At 41.2% G+C, this 21850-nt stretch overlaps 2 protein-coding genes and 1 long non-coding RNA gene across 7 annotated transcripts in view; 2 read left to right on the top strand and 1 right to left on the bottom strand.

Annotated features, from left to right (window-relative positions):
- Positions 1–987, top strand: part of LOC116490405 (acyl-coenzyme A thioesterase 1-like) — an 8423-nt gene extending 7436 nt beyond the window's left edge. Inside the window, exon 4 of the mRNA XM_032189537.1 lies at positions 925–987. Within this exon, the coding sequence (XP_032045428.1) occupies positions 925–948 (24 nt within the window). The 3' untranslated portion in view covers positions 949–987. The remainder of the gene's footprint in view (positions 1–924) is intronic.
- LOC116490404 (dynein light chain 1, axonemal-like) overlaps positions 1–21850 on the top strand; it is a 23844-nt gene extending 1994 nt beyond the window's left edge. The window contains exons 2-10 of one of the 5 annotated variants that reach the window (XM_032189535.1): positions 925–1127; positions 1781–1963; positions 6996–7034; positions 10343–10452; positions 11727–11782; positions 14518–14573; positions 15564–15690; positions 16140–16232; positions 17768–21850. In XM_032189535.1, coding sequence (XP_032045426.1) covers positions 925–1127; positions 1781–1963; positions 6996–7034; positions 10343–10452; positions 11727–11782; positions 14518–14573; positions 15564–15690; positions 16140–16232; positions 17768–17820 — 920 coding nt within the window. In that variant the 3' untranslated portion in view covers positions 17821–21850. Of the gene's footprint in view, positions 1–924; positions 1128–1780; positions 3297–4804; positions 4978–6995; positions 7035–10342; positions 10453–11726; positions 11783–14517; positions 14574–15563; positions 15691–16085; positions 16233–17767 lie in introns of those variants that run through there. The other 4 variants (XM_032189534.1, XM_032189533.1, XM_032189536.1 and 1 more) reach the window with 4 other exon arrangements.
- On the bottom strand, positions 2475–4237 carry LOC116490406. The gene is made up of 2 exons (XR_004253367.1): positions 3921–4237; positions 2475–3271 (listed from the first exon to the last, which is right to left on the bottom strand). It is a non-coding gene; the product is annotated as an uncharacterized LOC116490406 (long non-coding RNA).

Below are 21850 nucleotides of genomic sequence, written 5' to 3'. Positions count from 1 at the left end.
AATGTCACAGGTCTTGTCTTTGTTGCGTATAGATGGGGACAGAGAGTTAATGCACTTTTGCACAAGCAGGTACCTTTTCTGCCAAGCTATTCTATTTCCATTCTATCTGAATGCATCAGTGGTGACATCTGGTGGCCAGACAAAAAATAATAATAGAATCACTCGGGTCTTTATGGTTCCAGAGCCTTTAACCTAAAATCTGCTAGGATGACAGACAGCAATAACACAACACAACCTTGGCTGCAAAGCATGCTTGCTTAAGGTTGTGGTTCTCAATGTATCTGAAGCTTTGTGGGACTGCTGGTACACGTATATGCATGTTTTATCTGTGCATCGGTTGCACACATGTAACCGCACCCTGTCAGTTTTATTCTGTCTTTTCACACAAGCAATAGCAGGTCTGTTGCCAGCTCTTACAGCGTTGATAGAGCTAGGAAGTTCAGCTGATTGCATCCAGCAGTGGGTGTCTCCACTGTTCTTTTCTTAATGTGCCTTCTTTCAGAGTTTGCATAAGTTTTGATTGAATTTATTTATAGGCCTCTGTGCTATTGCCTCATTAGCAATGTGCTTGCACTTGCTAATTACAGTATGACTTCTTGGTGGGAAAATAGCTGATTTAGAGTATGATTGTTCTGAGGGTAGGAGGTTAAGACCATTGAGAAATACATTTAGATTGAAATAAATAAATAAATACATTTAGCTGCATACATATTTTAAGAGGAAGCTGGGGATCTGTTCTTAGTTTGAAATAGCTAAAGTGGAATAGAGCACTAATTCTCTAATCTCAGCTGTGCAAATGGAAGAGTAATGAAGTTCTAGGAATAGAACGTGTCTAATGCCTTTTATATTTTATTTTTCACTCCTAACTAGATACTTTTTAGTGTCTTGTTGATAACTTGTCCTCTGTTCCTCTTCTTAATCCAGGCGATGGCCCATTCCCAGGAGTGATTGATATGTATGGTGACGAAGGAGGTTTGATTGAATTTAGATCCAGTCTCCTGGCTACCCGTGGTTTTGCTGCACTTTCTCTGCCATATTTTGACTTTGAAGATCTGCCCAAGGTCATGAAAGAGTTTAACCTCGAGTACTTTGAGGAGGCAGCTAGATTTCTACAGCGTCACCCAAAGGTGAGTGTAATGAGAGATCTCTCCAGACAAGGAACTAGGAAAGACTTGGTAGTCATGCCCGAGGGGTGGCTGTGATTTTCTTGGAGTGTCAGCTTATGCTTGGCAGGTTTAGGCCAAGTAATGGAAAAAAGTGTAGGTCCTGCATAGGCAGCCATGCGTATCTCCGCAGAGTGAATTTCTTCTGGCACAAACAGGCCATTAAATAAATTCACATTGGAAACTAGGTAATTCCTGATCGTTAGGGCAATGAAGTGCTGGGACAGCCTCCAGACGGGAGCAGTGGTGATACAGATGCTTATAGAGCAATAGTCTGTACTTGAATTTCCTGATACCTGTTTTGGGAAGAAGAAAATACTTGCACCAAAATGTGCAGTAGGTGAGGTCCAGCTGACTGTACTTGTGTCCAGCACAAACACGGCACCAGTGTTATTTGATGAGGTCTGACACTTGTTGCTCTCTCTGAAAAGTAAGACCCTTGAACAGAGGGGGGAGTCTGGATCCAGGCTGTAGCTTTGCAACAGGCCACATCTATAATTATTATATATATATTTTTTAATAGCACAAGTCCAAAGGCTGATAGCTAATTCTATTCTATTGCATGTTTTCTTTATTCCTTTCTTCCTCTCTTCCCCACCCCCCTATCTTATCTGAAGGTGAAGGGGCCAGGAGTTGGAGTAATTGGGACTGGGAAGGGGGCAGAACTAGCGCTCTCCATGATCACCTTCCTGCCAGAGGTAGTGGCTGCTGTCTGTATCTCTGGCTGTAGTTCCAACACAGTTGCTGACCTCCACTATGGTGAGATGACTCTGCCCGGGCTGCGTTTCGATATGAATAAGGTCAGTGTTTCTGACACTGGTGTGTTTGACACCTTTGAAGCTCTGGATGACCCAACGAATCCTGCTAATTCTCCTTGCACGATCCCCATTGAAAAAGCAGAAGGTCACTTTCTCCTAGTGGTAGGGGAAGATGATCGTATGTGGAAGAGCTCCTTATATGCTCAGCTGGCAATTGGGCGGTTGCGCCAGCATGGGAAAGAAAACTTTGCACTTTTGAGTTATCCCGGAGCAGGTCACCGAATCGATCCTCCTTCTACTCCCTTTTGTCCGGTGGCCGTGGATCGTGTTCTGGGGGTGCCCGTTCTGGGGGGTGGAGAGAGCAAAGCACACGCCTATGCCCAGGAGCACTCCTGGGGAAAGATTCAGGAGTTTCTGCACTTGCATCTGGGATGAACACTTAAGCACCTGTAAGTTGTTGCTGCTGAGCTTGAGACACCAAAATGACTGGAGGGACTGGCTGAGAAAAGGTCTGAAATGTGAAATCACCAAATGACAGTTGCATCCAAACACATCCAAACAGGAAGGGATTTATTTGGACTAGCTGAAGTTATTTTAAGTAGGTACACGGAGGAGAAGTGACCCAACCGTAAGTAGGCTGCATTGTAGTACAGATTTGATGGCCTGAATTGATCATGGCACCAAGAAACAAGTGTCTGAAGAGAGGGGTAGGTACTGTCTGGCTTGCAGTAGCAGAGGTTCACAGAACAGCCTGTGCCTGTAGAAGTGACAGACCGCTTCCCCCTGGCGCAACGGTGGCAACCTGTGGATGAGAGACCTGGACGTCAACATGATGAATGGTTCTGGCTGAGGGCTGTCAGTTACTTCAGCCTGGAGCTGATTTATAGCCCATCCCCTGGAGGTGTTTTCCACTTGCACAAAGCTGGAGAGCTGTATTTGTAGTGAGTCTCTTGACCTCAGAGTGTGGTCTTCTGGCAGCAGCTGGAAACAGTCTTGGTTTTGTCCAGCTGCAGTTGCCTGTTAAAGGGGGGAAAACAAAGAGTACTTTCCCTGTCATCTAGGGGGAATGGCAGCACTAGTGCTGTCTTGTATTAGGGATGTCAATATCTGTTCCTATAACGCCTTGGATTGGCAGTTGACAGAGCATGAAAATTCTGTTAGGTAGCAGAGTTAAATGCAGTTATGCCATGTGCAAGTCTTACTTCTCTCTTCACCACTTGTTTTGAACTAAGAATAATTGCCATTACGTTAGGGATTGTGAAACTCTTTTGATAATGATGTCAACATATGGTGACAGCTGTTCTTGGGGAGTTGAGAGAAAAGCTGATGAGTAGAAGACTGGAAGGTAGGCTGTAAAAAAAAAAAAAAAAAAAAAGCTGTCATCTTGTGGTGATAATTAACTTACAACCGTAATATGAAAAAACAACAACTAGGATTTCTGTCCCAGGGCCGCCCAGGGTTGTTTTTTGATGTAATTTTTAGCTAGTGCCTTATTTTTCCCTACCACTCAGGTACAAAGAAACATTTCTTCCCAAAAGACCTGATCTCTTGCAAGGGTCTTGCCAGTGCTGAAGGCCTGGTTAGCAAGGGTTAAACTGATGCAAATCTCCTTCAAGGTCAGTTTGTCAGACCAGTTTGAGAGCTGCCCAGGAAGATACAAAACCTTCTCGGCACTGAATTTTGCTTTGCTCTCAGGGATCTTTTCTCTCCAGTTGACTGCCAATTATGCTCAGGTCTCTTTAGCTTTCTGCAGCTCATGTTACTCCTTACCATTTGAGTGAAATCACACTCCCTCTGTACACCATCACTGCCTATTGAATAATTGATCCATCCACTCCTTAGAAGAGACACTCCAGCCATTTCACTCCACGCACAACCTCTTCACACCTCGTCTCACCTCTGCCTGAAGAGACCTTCGCAGAGCCCTGCCTGGTGCTTCAGCCTCCCCTGGTACTGCCCGCCCCGGGAGCCCTGGACCACAGCCTGCTGTGATGCGCACCTTGCTGGTGCTCATCCGTAGCACCCTGCCCTTTTTCCAAGCTGAAGCCATAGAGGAAAGGGTTGCCTGCAGGTGGTTTTTGTTTTGTTTTTGTTCTGTCTGTCCGTGTCGTGTATCCACAGTAGTTGGACCTCTGGGTGTGACTGCCTGGGGGAGAGCAGTGCTGCCCGTAACTCCTGTTACCCTCCTGGTGTTGATACCTGTCTCCTTATCACAGCGCTACCACACCGCATCCACTGCTGTGCAAGATGGCAAGCTGCAGATTCAGGAAGTAAATGCTGACTGGGAAAGAACAAAAAACACGTAGCTTAAAAGTCCCCAAACCTTTAAAAATAATTGTTAGGTATTGTCAGATGTCTGCGGTTTGAAAGTAAACTGCTAAAAAGTTATTAAAAAGCAAACCAGTGTAAGAATTTGACATTGGGTTTTTGTTTCTGTGTAGGTCATTTGCTTGGAAAGCTGGATGTTTTTTATCATCTTATTTTATTTTTTAACATCTTTTAAACAAGGGAGGGAAAATAAAGTTCTGTGAACGGGTCAGGATACCCCTGGATGGAACAATCCAAAAACTGCCCTATGGGAAACCGACCGGCTTCTGCACCGGCACTCTGTGTGTCTGCGGTGCTCCCGGGACGCCGCGGTCGGGCGGCTGCCGCTCCCGGGGCCAGGCCGTGCCGGCGGGGCGAGGCTGGTGTGCGAGCGCGGCTTTACCTCCCCCCCGTTCCCCGAGCGATGAAATAAAGCGTGCAGACCCAGGGCGGCGTGCGGCTCTTCTTTACCGGCAGAGCGCGGGACGCCCACTGCCGCCCGGGCCGCGGCCGGGACTCCTTCTGAGGCAGCCCCGCCGCCGCCTCCCACAATGCCCCGCGGGCCGCCCCTCGCGCCACTTCCGGAATGGGACTTTCTCCCCGGCGGCCTCCCCGCTCTCTATGGTCGCCAGGTGCGGTCGCCTCCGTGCTCTCTCCCGCCCCTCCCCGCCCTTCCCCGCCGGCGCTGCGCATGCGCGGGAGGCGGCCGTGCCCTAGCAACCGGAGCGTGCGGGGTAGCAACGGCCATGGTGGGTGCGGGAGCGGCCGGGGGGGGGGGCACGGGAGGGAGCGGCCGGGGCCGCGCTGAGGGGGCCGGGAGGCAGCGGCGGGGGCAACCTGAGCGTGTGCCGGGCAAGGCAGCGCCCTGCTGGGCTTCGTGTGGCGGGGGGGTGCGGGAAACAGCCCGCCCCGTGCCCGCAGCCGCCTCCTGGGGCAGCCAAACGCTGCTGTGGGGGCTTCTCGGTGCGTGCGTTGCTTTTTCCCCTGAGGCGTTCTCGTTCCGGCAGCCTCTGGCGGCTCCTCGGGGTGAGGATCGCAGCCCTCGGGCGCTGGGCGTTTTGAGCCCGCGAAGCAGCCGGGCTTCAGCGTAACTGCCCGCAGGACGCTGCGCGGTGTGCGCCTTGAAAACAGCCTTCCCTCAGGGAAGCCTCCCCACAGGAACCTAAAAAAACCCCTCCCTGATCCGTGTTCTCGTGATAACCCCCCGCTGGTTTTCCCATTTCCACCAAATTGGCTGTTACAGCGGGAGGGACGTGAGGGAAGAAGCCGTTCCTCGGTGCCCATGGGTCACTGCCTTCAGTCTGAGCTGGCTTTAGGCAGGAGTCTGCAACAGGGAGATGTTGGGACTGAGCTCACGCACCCTGGGGCTGTTACAGACGGCTAGCAGGACCGTGACAAAATGTGAGGAAGTTCCCTCAAAAAAAAAAAAAAAAGATTAACTGGAAGCCAGTTGTTTTTGCTGGCACCTTGGCAGCTGTGGCACCCTCAGCTTCATGGGGCTGTCAGAGTGTGGCCTTATGAACAGGAGTCTCTGGGGTTTATCCCCACCAGGCTCTAAGCAGGCTCTGTCCTGACAGAATTTTACCAGGTTAACCGCACTGGACCCGGAGCTAGCTAGCACATGATATGGATGGGACTGAAACAGAGCTCAGAGCCCTTCCTTCGGTTGGGACTCAGGCTGCTGCTGGGTATTCAGTGCCTGCAGCCGTTGTTCTGTTTGCAGCTGCCACAACCCTTGTCTTTTGCCTTTGGGTCCAAAATTTCCAGGGGTTTCAAGTACCCAGCATTAAAGCTTTGTGACCTGAGGTGACTACCTCTGAGATTTGGAGCTGAAGTTAGTTTGTTGGTTTTAACTTTTACGGTCAGTTTTTTGACGGCTGATTACCTGAAAAGCTCTGTGTGTGCTAGCGCTGCAGTGAAGGGCTGCATTGATTTTATAGGCAGGAGGCTGCTGATTTGTGAAAGATCAGTCTCTGGGGCCTTTTTAATTTGAAAACTTCTTGGAATATGTTTAATGCTTAGGATATACGAGTGTCTGTATATATGAGTGTGCATATAACTGTCTGGTTATTGTCATTTTGTGTTGATGGGACTGATGAGACAGAAGAGTTAGAATTAGTGACAACTGAAGGTTGATCAGTGGGTGAATCCTTAAAAAGCCTGGTACAGGAGCTCTCAGATTTTTTTAACTGAATATCATATGTATCCACATCTCATGATGTGACTGGACATAAAACAACTGGAGAAAAAAAAAAAGTAATAGTTTCAGATTGCTTTTGAGTTCTGGCAAGAGGTACCTTTATTGGTGAGCTTTAACAGGTTTTATCTTTCTGTCTATTCACTGAGTCATTTTCAGAAAAGAAATTGCTAATGCACGTTAATAGCAAGTGTGTTTTTCTCAGAGCATTAGACAACATTTTTCAGTGCAGTAACCCCAGATGTCTTTGAGTTCAATTGAATTTAATTGTCAAAGCTAACAAGCAGTGCCCAAACCCATGGTCCAGGCTGGGCAAGAAGCAAGGTCAGGAAGATGATGTGCTCTTGTGAGTCCAACGGATTCCTTCTGAAAATGCTTCTGAGTTCCCCAGAAAATAAAATGGAGATGCCTGGTGGGTTCCAGCTTCGTAGAATCGGCTAGAGGGCAATAAGGCCCTAAACAGGGAGATGAGCAGGACTGGAAAAGGGAAGGGGCAGGAGGAAGGTTTGCAGTGAACGTGTTGGCTAAAAAATTGCAGTGAATATTCATTTTCATTTGTTTTATTTTTAGGCAAAAGCAACGACTATCAAAGAAGCTCTAGCCAAGTGGGTAAGTACTAGAACAGTATCTAGCTGCTTTGCGGTATTTGGTGGTGTGGATTTTGACTACATTCAAATAAATCAATTTTTCAAACTTACTGTAACAAATAAGTTTGCTTGAAACATCTGCCATACAAAGTTTCACAAAGTAAAAATTCTATTCCTATTACTGAGGAATAATCAGTTGTGTCAGATTTTCTGCGTGTTCTTGGTAAACTCATATGGTTGGTAAAGACAAGTCTGTTTTGCTCCTTTGCCTCATTCTGCTGAATATGCATTGACAGAAGGCCTGAGGCTACAGAGAAATTTATAGTTGGGGATGTCATGTTTTAATTATGCCCTGTTCGTTTTACCTGAGTACAGTTCTTCCCACAGAGTAAACAGGTATGAAATGCTGACGGTACTGAAGTCAGTGAACCTTCTCCTATTGTCTGGTAGCAGACTGTCCCTTATTATATTGGCCGCTGTGCAAAGCTTGTCCCAGAGTTTCTTGTTTTTCTTCTTAAAGTACTCTGTTAATACAGTTATTTGGGGCAGTGACTGACCTTGTCATGGAGCCTTCTAGGAAGCTGTTTGTTGGAAAGAAAGTGGATATAATGTCAAATGATGGCACAGGATGCCTCTGGGGTTCAGTCGGCTGAACCCAGTGAGGATTTTTCCCCAGTGGCAGTGAATTTGAGGTGAGGGCACACATTGTATATACATGCTTGCACTCTCTAATTCTGGACAGCAGCTACAGTGAGAGCAAGAGTTTATAAATGTTTTTGTCTCTAGAAGATCAGGATGTGTAGTTCTGTGAACAGGTATAGCTGGAAGCCACATGATCTTTAGCATGTGTTTAAGGTACCAGTCTGCAACTGAAGATTACCTCCTTTGGGAATTTTGCTGTTATTTCACGTTTCATTTTCAGCTATGTTGCTATACCCTGCAAACTTCACCCTTGCTCCCTTGATAAGAACTAGAATGCAGCAACTTGCAGACAGTAGTGTTACTAGATATGTGAGCTGAATTTTAAAAAATGCTATCTTTCCTTTTCCTCCTTCACTCTTTCTGCTCTCCAAAACCTCAACTCCATGTTTTCTGTTAAAGATTTATTTTACATTTGCTCCTTTGTCACATGTTTCTTAGAAATAATGGATCCGTGTCAGTGAGTTTCCATTAACGTTAATTACAAAGTGCTGAACGTGCGTTTCTGTTCATGTTTTCTGGGGGGAGTTAAAGCTTCCCTTTACCACTCCTAATCTGGGTCCATGTGACTTGTAGAATTAGATCTGCTGTTGTGTTGCATTCCGGCTGTATTTCTAACCCTTTGGCATAAGGGTTTACCTATGCCCTACAGTCAGGATGAAATTAGTTAAATGAAAGCAACTTTAACTCAGCAAACAGGTAACTTGTTCGTGTCGAGTGCCTGTTCTACCTGTGGTTTCTCTGTGGCTTACTGTGGTATTTCATCAGACCTTCCTTCTGCTGGTGGGTGGTAAACAGGATGAATTTTCTTTCTGCACGTTCTCACTCCTGGCCATATTCCATGTTAGGAGCTCCCTCTTTGTCATACTTTAAGAAAAAAATGTGTTTCTATTTGTTGGTTTAAGATGGTAGATTAAAAGTTAAGCATAAATGCAAATAGATACAGCGTTATCCTGGTTCTTAGAAAAGAAACTTGAAGTTTCACATTTGTATAGTGACTTAATTTTAATGCATTTGCCATGTTCTAGCAAAACATCTGACATGCTATTTACTAGATTGCTAATTATGAATAGAAATATTATCACACTGGATTTGGACAGAAACTGGAATATAAGTAAATGCATGTAGCAATGTAATGATTTTCTATTAAATTAAGTTGTCAGAAGTATTTTGGGCACATAAGAGAGAAAATAATGTTATCAAAACCTGATCTTGTTCTGTGGTATTCTTAAATGCTTCTGGGAAGCAATTAATTTCACCCAAAAGTAGAGATATAAAAGAGAGAGAATCCAGGCCGGACCTCAGCCCTCTCACTTTTCAACAGCTGCATAAAATGGGGAAGAAAACAAGACTCCTTGTTTTGCAAACTCCAAATAGATTTCTCCTTTGTTAACGGACCTCCAGCCCTCCCACTGAATGCTGAGGGAATCAACAAAATGTTCTCTTTGTGCTGGCAGGGAAGCAGCTGTCAAAACTAGTGTTATTACTGAAAAAGAGACTTGGCCCAAGTGTTCAGTCAATAATTACCATCACTTCAGAATTTGAAAAGATTTAATAGATTGTATTTTTAAATAAACACAGCCAAATGATGATGTTATGACTATTTTTCTAAATCTCTGGATTTTATAAAGAATATAAAATAGAAAATTATCAACTTGGGTTGTAAATAGGAAATTTGTCTTTTACTGGACTCTCTGAAGTGTGAAATTTTCTGTTCCTTTTTAATGACTAACTAGAGGTGATTCTTTTTCAATTCCTCATTCTGTGAATGGTAAGGATTTATACTTTTCTTTAAATTACAACTTCTCCGTGATTTCTAACTGGCTTTTGATTCAAAGGTAGAATACAGCCAGTCTAGACTCGGAACTCCCTCTTTGTCTTATGGTGTGTTCTGGTGGCTTTTTTTTGAGGAGTGTAAGATGTTTCTCTTTTCATGTACATGTTTGTTAGGAGGTAGAGCTGCCATGACGAAGTTACCAGTTTGAGGCTGGGTGCAAGCTATCACCTCGGTCAGAGGAGCAGGAGTCACAGCTCTGACTTCACAAGGACGAATATCTAGGGGCTATTCAAAATGGTTAAAAACATGGAAAGATTTGAGAAAAATGCTGTTGAGACTCTCCCCCCCAAATGCACTCCCCTGCATTCTGAGTTTGTGCTGTGAGCTAGGCGTGAGTTCTGAGCTTTCTGGTTGAAGTAGGAAGGAGATTTTAGTAAGAGATTTTAAGAATGTGCTTCTGTTTCAGATTGGCTCTAGTTGAGGCTCCTACATGTCAGTCTCTGTGACAGTGCCTTGATGCAGACTTTCAGACCTCCAGTTATTCTCCATTTCTTTTCAGGAGAGGATGCCTGAATGAAATTGCTCAAGTGTAACACATCTTTAAAGAAAAAAGCTTATGTAATGTACACATGCTTTTAGTATCTTAGAATGAAGCTACCCTTCCCCTCTTCATGCTGCGCCAGCTGGACTCTTGATAAAGAGTATTCAGAATGCTCCCTCTTTCCAGTAATTTCTTTTAGTAGTATGTTGGAATTACCTCTGTAGTAATTACTTTTATAGGAATGTTATAGTATAGTCATTCTTAGTAACTGCATGTAACAGCGTGCACATTCTTCACCTTCTCTTGTCTTCAGGAAGAAAAAAATGGCCAGAAGGCTTCAGAGGCAAAAGAGGTGAAACTGTATGGCCAGATTCCTCCTGTAGAGAGGATGGATGAATCTCTTTCCACCCTTGTTAACTGCGAGTAAGTTCAGCTAAAAACAAATTGGAAACTAACCATTGTTGTATCACTTTTATTTTTTTCTGCTGTCCACTATGTAAATACATGTACGTGTTTGCTGTGTTTAAGTGTGGCCTTCTATGCAACACGTTTCTTTTCCCTTCCCTTCCCTTCCCTTCCCTTCCCTTCCCTTCCCTTCCCTTCCCTTCCCTTCCCTTCCCTTCCCTTCCCTTCCCTTCCCTTCCCTTCCCTTCCCTTCCCTTCCCTTCCCTTCCCTTCCCTTCCCTTCCCTTCCCTTCCCTTCCCTTCCCTTCCCTTCCCTTCCCTTCCCTTCCCTTCCCTTCCCTTCCCTTCCCTTCCCTTCCCTTCCCTTCCCTTCCCTTCCCTTCCCTTCCCTTCCCTTCCCTTCCCTTCCCTTTTTTTTCTCAACTAAGCTTCTCTTTCTACCAACAGTCCCTGTTTTTGATTCCAAGATCTCTGTCACTTAATCAGGAAGATGTTATGGTAGATTCTGTACTAATATTTGTCCCTAGAAAATTGCTGTATTGTTTATCAGTATATAATTACAGGTCCCTGCTTGGAATCTGTCAGCTAACTGACACATTTATGATGCATTCCAAAATTTATGCACGCCTGTTGCAGTTTAACATCAAAAGCTATTTTATATATATATATTTTTTATATATATATATATATAATTATTATTTCTTTGGTGTTATAAGCCAAAGTCTGTAATATCCCCTTGCTCAGGCTTTTTCTGTGTTGATTGGCAACAAATTAGAGTTTCTTCCTAAAATTCTGTTCGTATTGAGTCCTGCAGCATTAATCTCATAACTGTACAACGTGTTGCCTTGGTTAACGTGCCCATGTGGCACAGTATAGCGGCACGCAGAGTTATCTAAGTAGCTCTGGGTACCAAATCAGTAAGGCCATTGTGTAACTGAGGAAAATGTAGTACTGCCTATGTAGGAGATGGGAGAGAGAGAAAAAAGGGGACTTCTGGAAGGGATTTCGAGCCATTTCAGAAATGGATGTCCATGCATTTGTTAAGGCTAGGCATAAAAAGATAACCCCCTATGTGATGTTAGTAGCACATAGTACTCTCCTAGAAGTTAAATAAATTTACAGAAATCATGAGGGTTTGTGGATATTTTGAGTCTCTTCACACATACAGTTTGTTCACTATCTAATGAGAGAAGAATAGACAGTTATTTCTGATGCAATGGTGTTTGGATGTGGAACTCTCCTGATACAGTGATTCCCTTTATACTGTGAGTTGATTGTTTTTGCTTTTAAAGGAAATTGTCGTTGTCTACAAACTGCATTGAAAGAATTGCCAACCTGAACAGCCTAAGTAAGTGACACACCAGTGACTCGTTGTATTTGTTTTCTAATGGCTTGGATAGGACATCTACCACGATTTGTCATATGTGTCCAGCTTTATACCTATTTTATTCTTTTTAACTCCTTCCTCTTACAAAATTACAACTGACTTTAAAATTACCAGTCTTCCTGGAGAATGCATGTTTAGTAGTACTGCTGTATTCAAGCATGTACCTCTGTGCAGTCTTGCCAGTTGCCTTGCTGTGCAAGCTTAACAAAACAAATCCATTCAGAAACACCTTTGTAACCTCCAGTGCCCTGAGTTATGATATTCAACACCTAATTGATTCTAGAATGATTTAACAGCCAATTTCCACACTTACGAGGGAGAGAGTCTGCAGTTCAACAGCTTTGTAATTGTGGTATTGTCTGCTGCTGAGGCTGGAGTGTTGTAGAGCTGGATGCACAAATGTCATTCCATTTTGCAGAGGGTTTGGATGTACTAATTTGGATGTACTTGTTTTGGCTTTGTTCTTGCTTGAAAGGTGTGTGCCAGCTGACTAGAAGGTGGAACTGAACACCTCTGGGTAGCTGGCTATGAAACCCTGAAGCTCACCTCACTGGGTTTCTATTCTACTTTTGGACAGAAATCTGAAAGGTCTGTCCTGAAGACTCAGACTCTGTGGCATGATTGGCAAAGAGCTGAAGGTTTTGGGCTAGAGATTCCAGGCTTTTCTGTCCCTATCAAACTGCCAGGCAGACAGATAAGGAATCCAGAATACTGTCCTCCACAACTACACACTGACAGGGATGTCAAGGAGCCTGAGGAACTTAACTGTCTTCATAAATTTCTCAGACTTTCCCAATCAGGGAAAAAATATTTCAGTAGAGTCTTCCCAAATAACTATACTGTAATATTTCGATGTGGATAACTCTGTCATGAGCAAAAAATAAATAGGCAGTTATATAAAAGGTGAATCCAATTAAGTCTGAAGTGGTTTAAAACATAACAAGTCTTTCAAAGCATCTTAAACATTTATATTAATAAAATATAGAATCAAAACAAACGTTCTGTGCCAAATATAGAACTATGTGGTCTGTCTCTTAAAGGTATGTGAGGACCTCACAATTTCTGTTGGCTTCTGTGAAAGAGAGAGAAATCAGTGCTTATAGCCATGACAGCAAACAAGTAATTATTACAAATTTGCTTTTATTCATTGCAGAGGGGAAGCTGAGAAATCTGTTCAAGTTCTGATCACTCTTTTCAAACAGAAAAGATGAATATTAGTGTATATACCTGATATACTGATTATGCTGAGTAGATTATTCTGTGTGAAGGATGAGAGCCCTGTGTCCATACATGTGAGGAAGATGTTTTAGATAGCAACAAGTGCTGGTTATGTGTTTTAGTGTGTGTAAATATTCCATGAGGGAGATCTTACTTCTTCTAAAATATATAATATCTCAGAACAAGTTTAATAAAGAGCAGTAACAGCAGTTAGAAACAGTTTTAAAGCATAGCTTTTCAAGTAATCTGTCATTTTTGTATTTGTAAGTATCCTCTCATCTCTTAGAAATTTCCAGAGCTAGTGCAAACTTGTGATTTCTAAATGCGAGTTACAAAGAGAGTGAGGATAGCTGGCTAGACCCAAAGGCTCTCCCATGTGGATGGGGATCCTTAGGGATATTCTGGAGAATATCAGCTGTGGTTGACTTTAGACTTACAGATTATGAGTTTCCATATTTTGAGCCTGGTTGTGTATTAACCTTTTTAAGAATTCTGATTGTACCTCAAATTTGTAATGATAACTAGTCTTCCTGTTTTAGAATATTTGCCAGGTGTGGTTTTGCCAGGTGTGGTTTCATCCCTACATTCTTTGAGATAGAACATATAATTATCTCTTCTAGATCAGCCTTGAGTCTTCATGCATAGCAGTCCCCAGCCACTGCATGTGCTACGAGTGCAGCCTGTTGCTACTTGACTGGAACATTCATTGTTCTTGCCATTAATTATTGCACAGTGTATTTTCAATCATTATACATACAAGAAGAAAACAAGATCATTAAGTATTTCATCCTTCAGCTGCTGAGAAGTCTTGAAATATTAGTGAGAAGTATTGATCCACGCTTAACCCAGCTATATACTGCAACACAGTTTGCTTATTTACACCATCAAGAAAGCTTGTGTTAAAACTGAAAATGAGTTTTACAGAAGGACTGCTATTCTGTCATGGTTTGAGTTTAAAAATCCAGCAAGAACAGCTCACTTAAAAAGCTGCTTTGTCTGGGCGCTAGACTAAGTTGAGGTGTTTCTCACCAGACTTCTGTAAGGAAGCTTTATATTCTGTCTCTATTTTAAAAATCAAATCTGCTGCCTTAAAATGAAATTGGAACAAATTTTTACTTGGAGAAGAAGGGATTTTCACTATGTGAAATCAAACCTAGCAAGCTAGCAGTTAAGAGTTCAGATGCAAGATGATTTTTTTTTCCCCCTAGTATTTATCTGGACTGAAATTCAACTAAATAACCAGCTTTGTATTCATGAGCATGTTTCTGAGCTGTTCACTGCATCAATTCCTGTTCATTGTCAGGGGGTTTTGTTTCTCTTACGTCATTCTTTCTTAGGACAGCCTATTCAGAATGTGGAGTTTTTTTGTTTGGTTAGTTTTTAGAAGTAGAATATGGAGTTTTACCTAACTTACAGCACCTTCTTACACTTTATAAAAAGTCATTTACTAACAAGAAATATTCTTTTATCTGTTTCAGAAAATTTGAGGATTCTGTCTTTGGGAAGAAATAACATAAAGAACTTGAATGGATTGGTACGTGCTTCTTAATATTCTTTACTAACAAAACGGAATGCTGTCTAGGATGTGGATTAATTTCCCTATGTTTATAAAAGTCTGGCTTTACTTTAAAGTAATTCCTACAGGCCTCTGTAAGGGTTTTTCTTCCAGAAAATCCATACTTAGGCTATGGTTCTTTACTAAAAATATTGGCAGTCCTGTGAACACATGCTTCATGAGAGTCTGTCCCATTTATGTTACCTGGCACACTGAGCAATAGGGCTTTGGGAGAGAAGGTGGTGGAAGAACTAAGTGTACCAGGCAGAGGAAGAATTGTTGGGGAAAAAAAATGGGATCAGTTTTGTTACATTTGTATGAAGGCAGAACTTCTGTTCAATCAACTTTTTTTTTTTTTTAAATGAATGTAAAAGTTCTTTTCTTCCTTGAGAGATACTGTATGTTGCCCCCACAGAATATTCCTCCTACAGAATATTCCTCTTCAAAGCTATTGCCGCCCTTTGAGATACCATATCTCTTAATTGTAAAATGCAGATGTAAAATGGAAAATGTATAGTGGTTGGTTTACAAAAACTCTTTTTTTGAGGGTTATGAGCAACTTCTGTTCTTCAGGTACAAATGTACATGCGCTTGAAATGAATCATTCTCTCATACTGCATAAAACCCCCTGAGTTGTTGAATTGTAGGTACTTTATGTATATTTGCAGTGCACAAACAGCCAAATTTGTCTCCTCTGTCCCTATGCCTTAAGAACAGCTGCTTCTGCCAACTATTCCTTGTCTTGTTTTAATATTGTGATTTCAGTCCTCCAAAATATGTTTCATATCCTTTGCTCTTAATTCCCACTGATATTTGTAATGCTTAATTAGGGACCTGCTTAAAAGGAAATAAGGACCACTATACTTTAGTAGTTTCGTACGTGAGGTGGCCTGTAGGGGTGAAGAAGAGTAAATCTGAAGAATAAGCAAGACTTACTTCAGTTACCTGAGTCGTCCTGTCATTTTCCAGGAGGCAGTTGGAGACACGTTAGAGGAGTTGTGGATCTCGTATAACTTCATTGAGAAACTGCGGGGTATTCGTGTAATGAAGAAGCTGAAGGTTCTTTATATGTCAAATAATTTGGTGAAAGACTGGGGTAAGCCATTCCTGTCTATTTAGCTTCCTATGTAGTATAGTGAATGCATGAGCAAGTGAAAAATAGTTCTGTGTGTTCTGGGGCTTAAATTTACTGATAAGCCTGCAGAGGTGCACTGAATCCCTAAACAGTCACTCATTCAAGAGATTAAAAGTAGTTAGAAAGTTGAATTTAACTTCTAAGCCCAATGGAGTTTGTTCTTTGAATCATTTTGCTTGGACTTATTTGAAATGTGTACCTGTTCTTTAACCTGCTACCAGTTCAAGCCCCAACAATCCCTGTCCTCTTGTATCTCATGCTATTTATGTTTGCATGGAGTTTGAAAAGAAGGTTTGGTGCAGTTGTACTTTCCATGTTCCACAATCTGGTTGGTGTTTTCACATTTGTGGTTGCAGCAGAGTTTGCGAGACTGGCAGAGCTGCCATTACTAGAGGATCTGGTGTTTGTAGGCAATCCACTACAAGAGAAATACGCCTCTGACCAGAAGAACAATTGGATTGAAGAAGCAACCAAACGGGTGCCCAAGCTGAAAAAGCTGGATGGTGAGTTTGGGGTGTGAGGCAATTGATTTAAGTGAAGAGATTAATACAAAGAAGTCCATGAGGAAATGAATCACAACCTCAGAAACTCATCTGTGTGACCATGTAATGTTCCTCCCTCCTCTCCGTGGGGTAATTTAGAAGTAGGCTAACCTGTGGCAGCTGAGTTTTGCAGCACTAGCTGCAGGATCTTCTGAAAATGTCTGATGTGTTTTTGGACTGTTAAATCCAAGAAGTCTTGCAGTCAGCCCGCAGTTGGGCTTTACTCTTAAAGTTATCCAGTGAAATAGTTTTAGCACATAACTAATAGGAAACTGAAATATTTATACATGCTTAATAGTGGTTTGAAGTTCTCTTGTGGAGTTCACATGTTGACTTGTGAAATTATATACTTAAGTATTTGTCATTAAGTAAGTTAAAAAAGCTTTTGGTCAGGCAGGATGAATTACAGTTTTCCCAGCAAATTTATTTTTTCTTTTTTTTTTTCTTTTTTTTCTTTTTTTTTTCTTTTTTTTTCTTTTTTTTTCTTTTTTTTTCTTTTTTTTTTGTTTTCCCCAACAAAAGATGGTGATTTGGGAGAATGAGGGTGGACAGGGATATATATATATTTTTAATTTCTTGTACAAAGGCAACTTTTCAAAGCTTCATGCAAGTTTCCCAAATGCCGGAGTATTTCCCTCTCTTTGTTTTGGTAAGCCTGAATTTATGGCCTCTCCTCTGCTGCTCTCCTTTTTAAGTCACTGACATGAAAATACATTAAAGAACATCCTGAATCGTGAGTGGAAGTGAGATAGTTTTAAAATCTATTTTACATATCCTATTTTCTGCTAATGGAGTTGTTAACTGTTCTCTGTTAACCTTTGTTTGCTAAAGCAGTGAAGAGGAGAGCAGGACTGGTAACAGTAATAACAGAGTAGCAGCAGAAAAGGTGAAAGAGGACAGCATCAGTGTAGGGAGCAGCAGATGGGCCATGAATTTTTTAGGAAGTGGAAGCCTGGTGAGAGAAACGTACTGCTGTGAAGGATGGCCTGCAATAGTCCATTTACTACTGTAGTAAAAAACACTTTGAGAGTAGAAAAAATGTAATAGGGCAAGTATCTAAAAAGGCAAAGGGTAACCTTGTTCACATGAGGCTACACCGTTCATTTCTTAAGCATCCCTGCATCCTGGAACAATGGACAGCTCTGAATTAGGCAGGTGCTTTTCCTATGCAGTTTAGAAAGAGAGAAAGATACTTAAGAATGGAAGCCACAGAAAACAAAGATGTTGAGTAAAAGAAAGGTCAGAAATGCTAGAACTGGATGTAAGTTTCTTGCTGTTACACTGTCCCAAGGTCCTGCTATTTTTATACACTGTATGTGAGGATTAATATATAGGCACTTCAGAATTGGTGAAATGGTTGAGTATCTTCTGGACAAAAATAAGCACTGAAGGTATTTTCCAGGGCATAAACTGTACCTTTCCCTGCATAATCTAGTCATAAATCTTTGCAGATTTTTTTTTCTCTCTTTTTTTTTTTTTTTTTTTTTTTATCTTAGGTATCCTAGTTATTAAACAAGAAGAAGATGAAGAAGGAGGAGGAGAAAACTGATGAGACTTTTGTTCTGGGTATTTAATTATTTAAGTATCTCCAGATTGCTCAGCACATAGAACTTTGATAGAAACGTTTGTTTTGAAGAAAATCTTTGGGCAATTTTTAGAAGACCAGCTTGTCTCCACTGTCTCTCACCCAAAGAATTATTTACCAAAATACAGGCACACCAATTTTGTCAAGCTTATGACATCTTCTGCAGAGACCAGTGGAGCTGAGTTTATCTGCTGTTTGGTTAGTAAGTAATCTTTACCTAAAATAATACCTAGCTATTCCTAATCCCTGATTAGTGGTGCTTGTTGTCCACTCTCGGGTTGTAATACAACAATTTTAGCTTGTTAGGTGCAGCTGGCCAATGTTCATTTGAAACACTGAGGCTAAACAATGTTGTGTTTTATAGATACATTACAGACTTTGTTAGGTTTAATTTTCTCATGGGAATCCCTTAATATTTTAAGTATGTGAATTTGCCTTTTCATCCCCTTAACTATTATGCCAAATAGGCCCAGTAGTTGTGGATGTACGCACAAAAAAGGTATTGGGCTCATGATCTCTTGTTACTGGCCTTAAGTTTTGAACTGGGCTTCTTGGGAACTCTGAGCTTCATAGCTTAGAAGGCCATGTACAATGTGTATGTTTATTTATTTTAAAGAGGCAATGGGAATTCTTTGCATGGTTGCAGTGAGACTAAATTGCTAGCTTTTCATTTCTCATTAAGAAATTATTTTGATTGGAAAAATGTAATTATTAGTCTACAGCTGGTTCCTAGTTAGTTTTGTTTTGGCACACTGATGGACATAATCCTTCTCAGCTCTGGAATTTTCCTGTAATTTTGTAGGTTAGTACTAACTCAAACAGTGAACAAAGACCTGGGCTTGGGATTTAAAATTGTGATTTTGAGATACTCATTAGGTTTTTTTTAAAGCACAGATGTAAGCAGTGAGTGGATTGTGTATGTAGTTACTGAAGAAGGTGAGTGGAGATGAGGTGAGATGAGATGGGAAGTGGGTGTTGGAAAATAAGTTTTGAAGGCACACTAAATGTGCTGTATTGCAGGTTAACCAGTTTTAATAAAGCCCCCTTATATGACAGGTAACTATTTTTTAGTGAAAAGTGTTAAAACAATGAAGACATTCCTGATTGCACTACTGGATGCCAAATGTTTTTTCTCCCTGTTTTTTTTCTCCCTTTTTTCCTCTGTTTTCTTTAGAGACTAGATCAAGTGATCTAAACAGATATTTTGGCAGCTTTTATTTTATTTTATTTCATTTTATTTTATTATATATTTATATTTTTTAAGGTTTTCTTCTAATTCTTGGCATCATCTTTGTTTAAATTAGAATGGCAAGAAGCATGCGTCCCAGTTTTAGAACAGGCATATAAGGGAAGGAGGCAGAATGCCACTTTTATTATTTTGTTTGTGAAGGTATGGCAGGGGTTGATAATCCTGGAAGTCATGGTCAGAGAGAAAATGGTGGAATAGGCCTAGGTGACAGTGATACTGAGCTCAAGCTCCAGGTATAATTTTAGTAGAAGATAGAAATTGATTAGCAGTAGAATTAAGTAAAAAGTATGAAATAGAAGATAACAAGGAAATCATCATTTAGTTTCAATATATTCTCTCTCATTGGTCTTTGAGTGTTAGAAGAATTCATAAGCATTCCAAGTTAAGTTTGCAATTGCAGATAAGATTTGAGTTTGATTTAGAGCCCTTTCTTAATAAAAGGCTAGAAGAGCAATGGCAAATGCTGTTGGCATTTCTCACCCAGCATAAACCATTTCCAGACAGCAGCTCTGGCAAGCAGAAGCTGGTTCTTAGTTAACTTGATCACTGGATTTATTTTACAGGTTTTGTACCCACATGTAATGATAGAGAGTCAACAACCATTTCACATTGTCCTCTTTCAGCACTAATCCATGAAGTTCGCTAGCAGCCACTTTTGGAAAAGTGGATGTGCTCTGAAAACACCTATCTTATAGCACACGCAGTCTCTACTGACCGCAACATTTGTGTTAGGGTGATAGGGGATTGGCACGTGCTCCTGACTACTGTAATTAAAATGTGTTTACCTTGAGTCAGAGCTGGAGTGGAACAAAACCTGACTTCTGGCTAATACTAACAAAAGGAGAAGTCACATTCATATATGTGTGTGGAGATAGTTCCAGGATAGAATCACAGAGTTTGGCCAAGAAGCAATGCATTCAAACCTCTGTAACTGTTTTCTCCTAGTACAGTTTCTAATTATGGTATGTATGGCTTAATTAGCTCCTGAAATGAAACAAGAGGATAGGGAGATAGAGAGAACGTGCTCCAATGCCATGTAATCCTAGTGGTTGATTTTTTTTAGTATCTAAACATGGTCTAAGTGTGTACATTTATGAAGGCAGTATTAGATAGAGCAAAGACTCAGGCTATTTGGGGACAGTCTGAGAACAGAAGAGAAAGGTAAGTGTCCTATGTGGTGACAACTGGAACAAAGCACAGCTCCGTTGTCAAGACTTGAGGGGTGAAAGAACGATTCCTGGCTCTTGTAGGTGACAAGGAAGGGTTGGAGGTAATCAGGCTGGCTCCTGTAAGTGACAAACAGAGGCTATGCATGTGGTTATCAGTCCAACAGTAACTGGTGCAGTTGTTAGGTGGTGGAGCTGTGGGTATCATGTAGCCCACTGTCATCAGCTCTTTTAATGGATTAACAGCACAAATGCTCTAGCTCTTATTTTGGGCTATGTTATAAATACCACACACACACACACACACAAATCATTATTGAAGGAACAAGGCATCCAGAATCAGCACCATTGTAACAGCAGTAAGGTACGTTTACAAACTTTCCTATACCATTCACCCTTCATGCTGCAGTATCTTAGCATAGAAATTAAAGCCCTTTTGAAGTTTCAGCTTAATGCTGCTTTATCTGATGAATTGTGGTTACTGTCAAGAACAAAGCTAAACCCCATTAACTTTTTCTCCTCCAAAATAAGAAAAAAGTTTTAATAAATTTTTAAAATTTGCACTTTAAAATTATGCACTGGATGTGGTGGAAGATGTATGCAGACGACAGAATTAAAGCAGCAGATTTGCATACTAATGGTGCTGCTGCACCGTGTCATTTATAAGCTAACATGATCAGACTGCATGCCCCTGAGGCGTGGCTGAGTAGGATGTTGAAGGACTTGTCTTTCTGTATTATTCTTTGCGCTTCCATATCTCACCACATCCATTAAAGTCCTAAGCACATTATTAGTCATGGATGAAAAGAGCACCCATGTAAAACTTGCAAGCCATGTGGAATTCTGCTTTTCCCACTGAAATTATGGAGGATTAGCATCCACTTTATTCCTTAGAAAAATATCTAAAATTAAATTAGAGATAGGAAATAAGTATTTTACCTACTTGTTAGCACACTGATCTCTCTTCAAAGAGCCGATGTATGTGGTGATTATGTTGCGAATGGCTGGAAAGAGACCTGAGAACCAGCAAATGACTCAGGTTACACTAGAAAGTAGACTCATCTAGAAAAATCTTCAAGCAAGAGAGCACTTTTAACATCTACTTTTGATTACCTTTTGTATACAGTAATTTTGTAGCATGACCAAACTGTTATAATTGCCGTGTTTAAATTATTTAGGCCTATGTTTATAAATGATCTTCTGTGAAACTTGTTTAAAAATAATATAATGTTATTTTATACAAAAAACTTTGGCTGTTGTGTAATGGAATAGTTCAACTTCTGAAGAGCTTTCAGAAATTAAATGTTGTTCTCATTAAAAACTTTCCTAGCTGCTCAGGGAGCAATTTAGTTTGTAAGTGCTGTCCCTTATTGCCTCTATATTTTAGAATAGAAAATAACTTAGACTTCAAAAGCATTGATATATTGTGATTGTTGTCATCTGATACATAAATATTTTTCGATCTTTTAAGAAAGATATTGGTTGTCAGATTTGTTCTTAGGTCCTAAGAAAAAATATTTACTTTTCTATAGGGAAAAAAGGCCATGTAATGTTAAATAAAGGGTAAGTCTTACTTCAA

Source organism: Aythya fuligula, chromosome 5, assembly GCF_009819795.1.
Source record: "Aythya fuligula isolate bAytFul2 chromosome 5, bAytFul2.pri, whole genome shotgun sequence".
Lineage (NCBI taxonomy): Eukaryota > Metazoa > Chordata > Aves > Anseriformes > Anatidae > Aythya > Aythya fuligula.
Note: the sequence above shows the minus strand (reverse complement) of the source record. Positions and strands in the feature narration are given on the sequence as shown.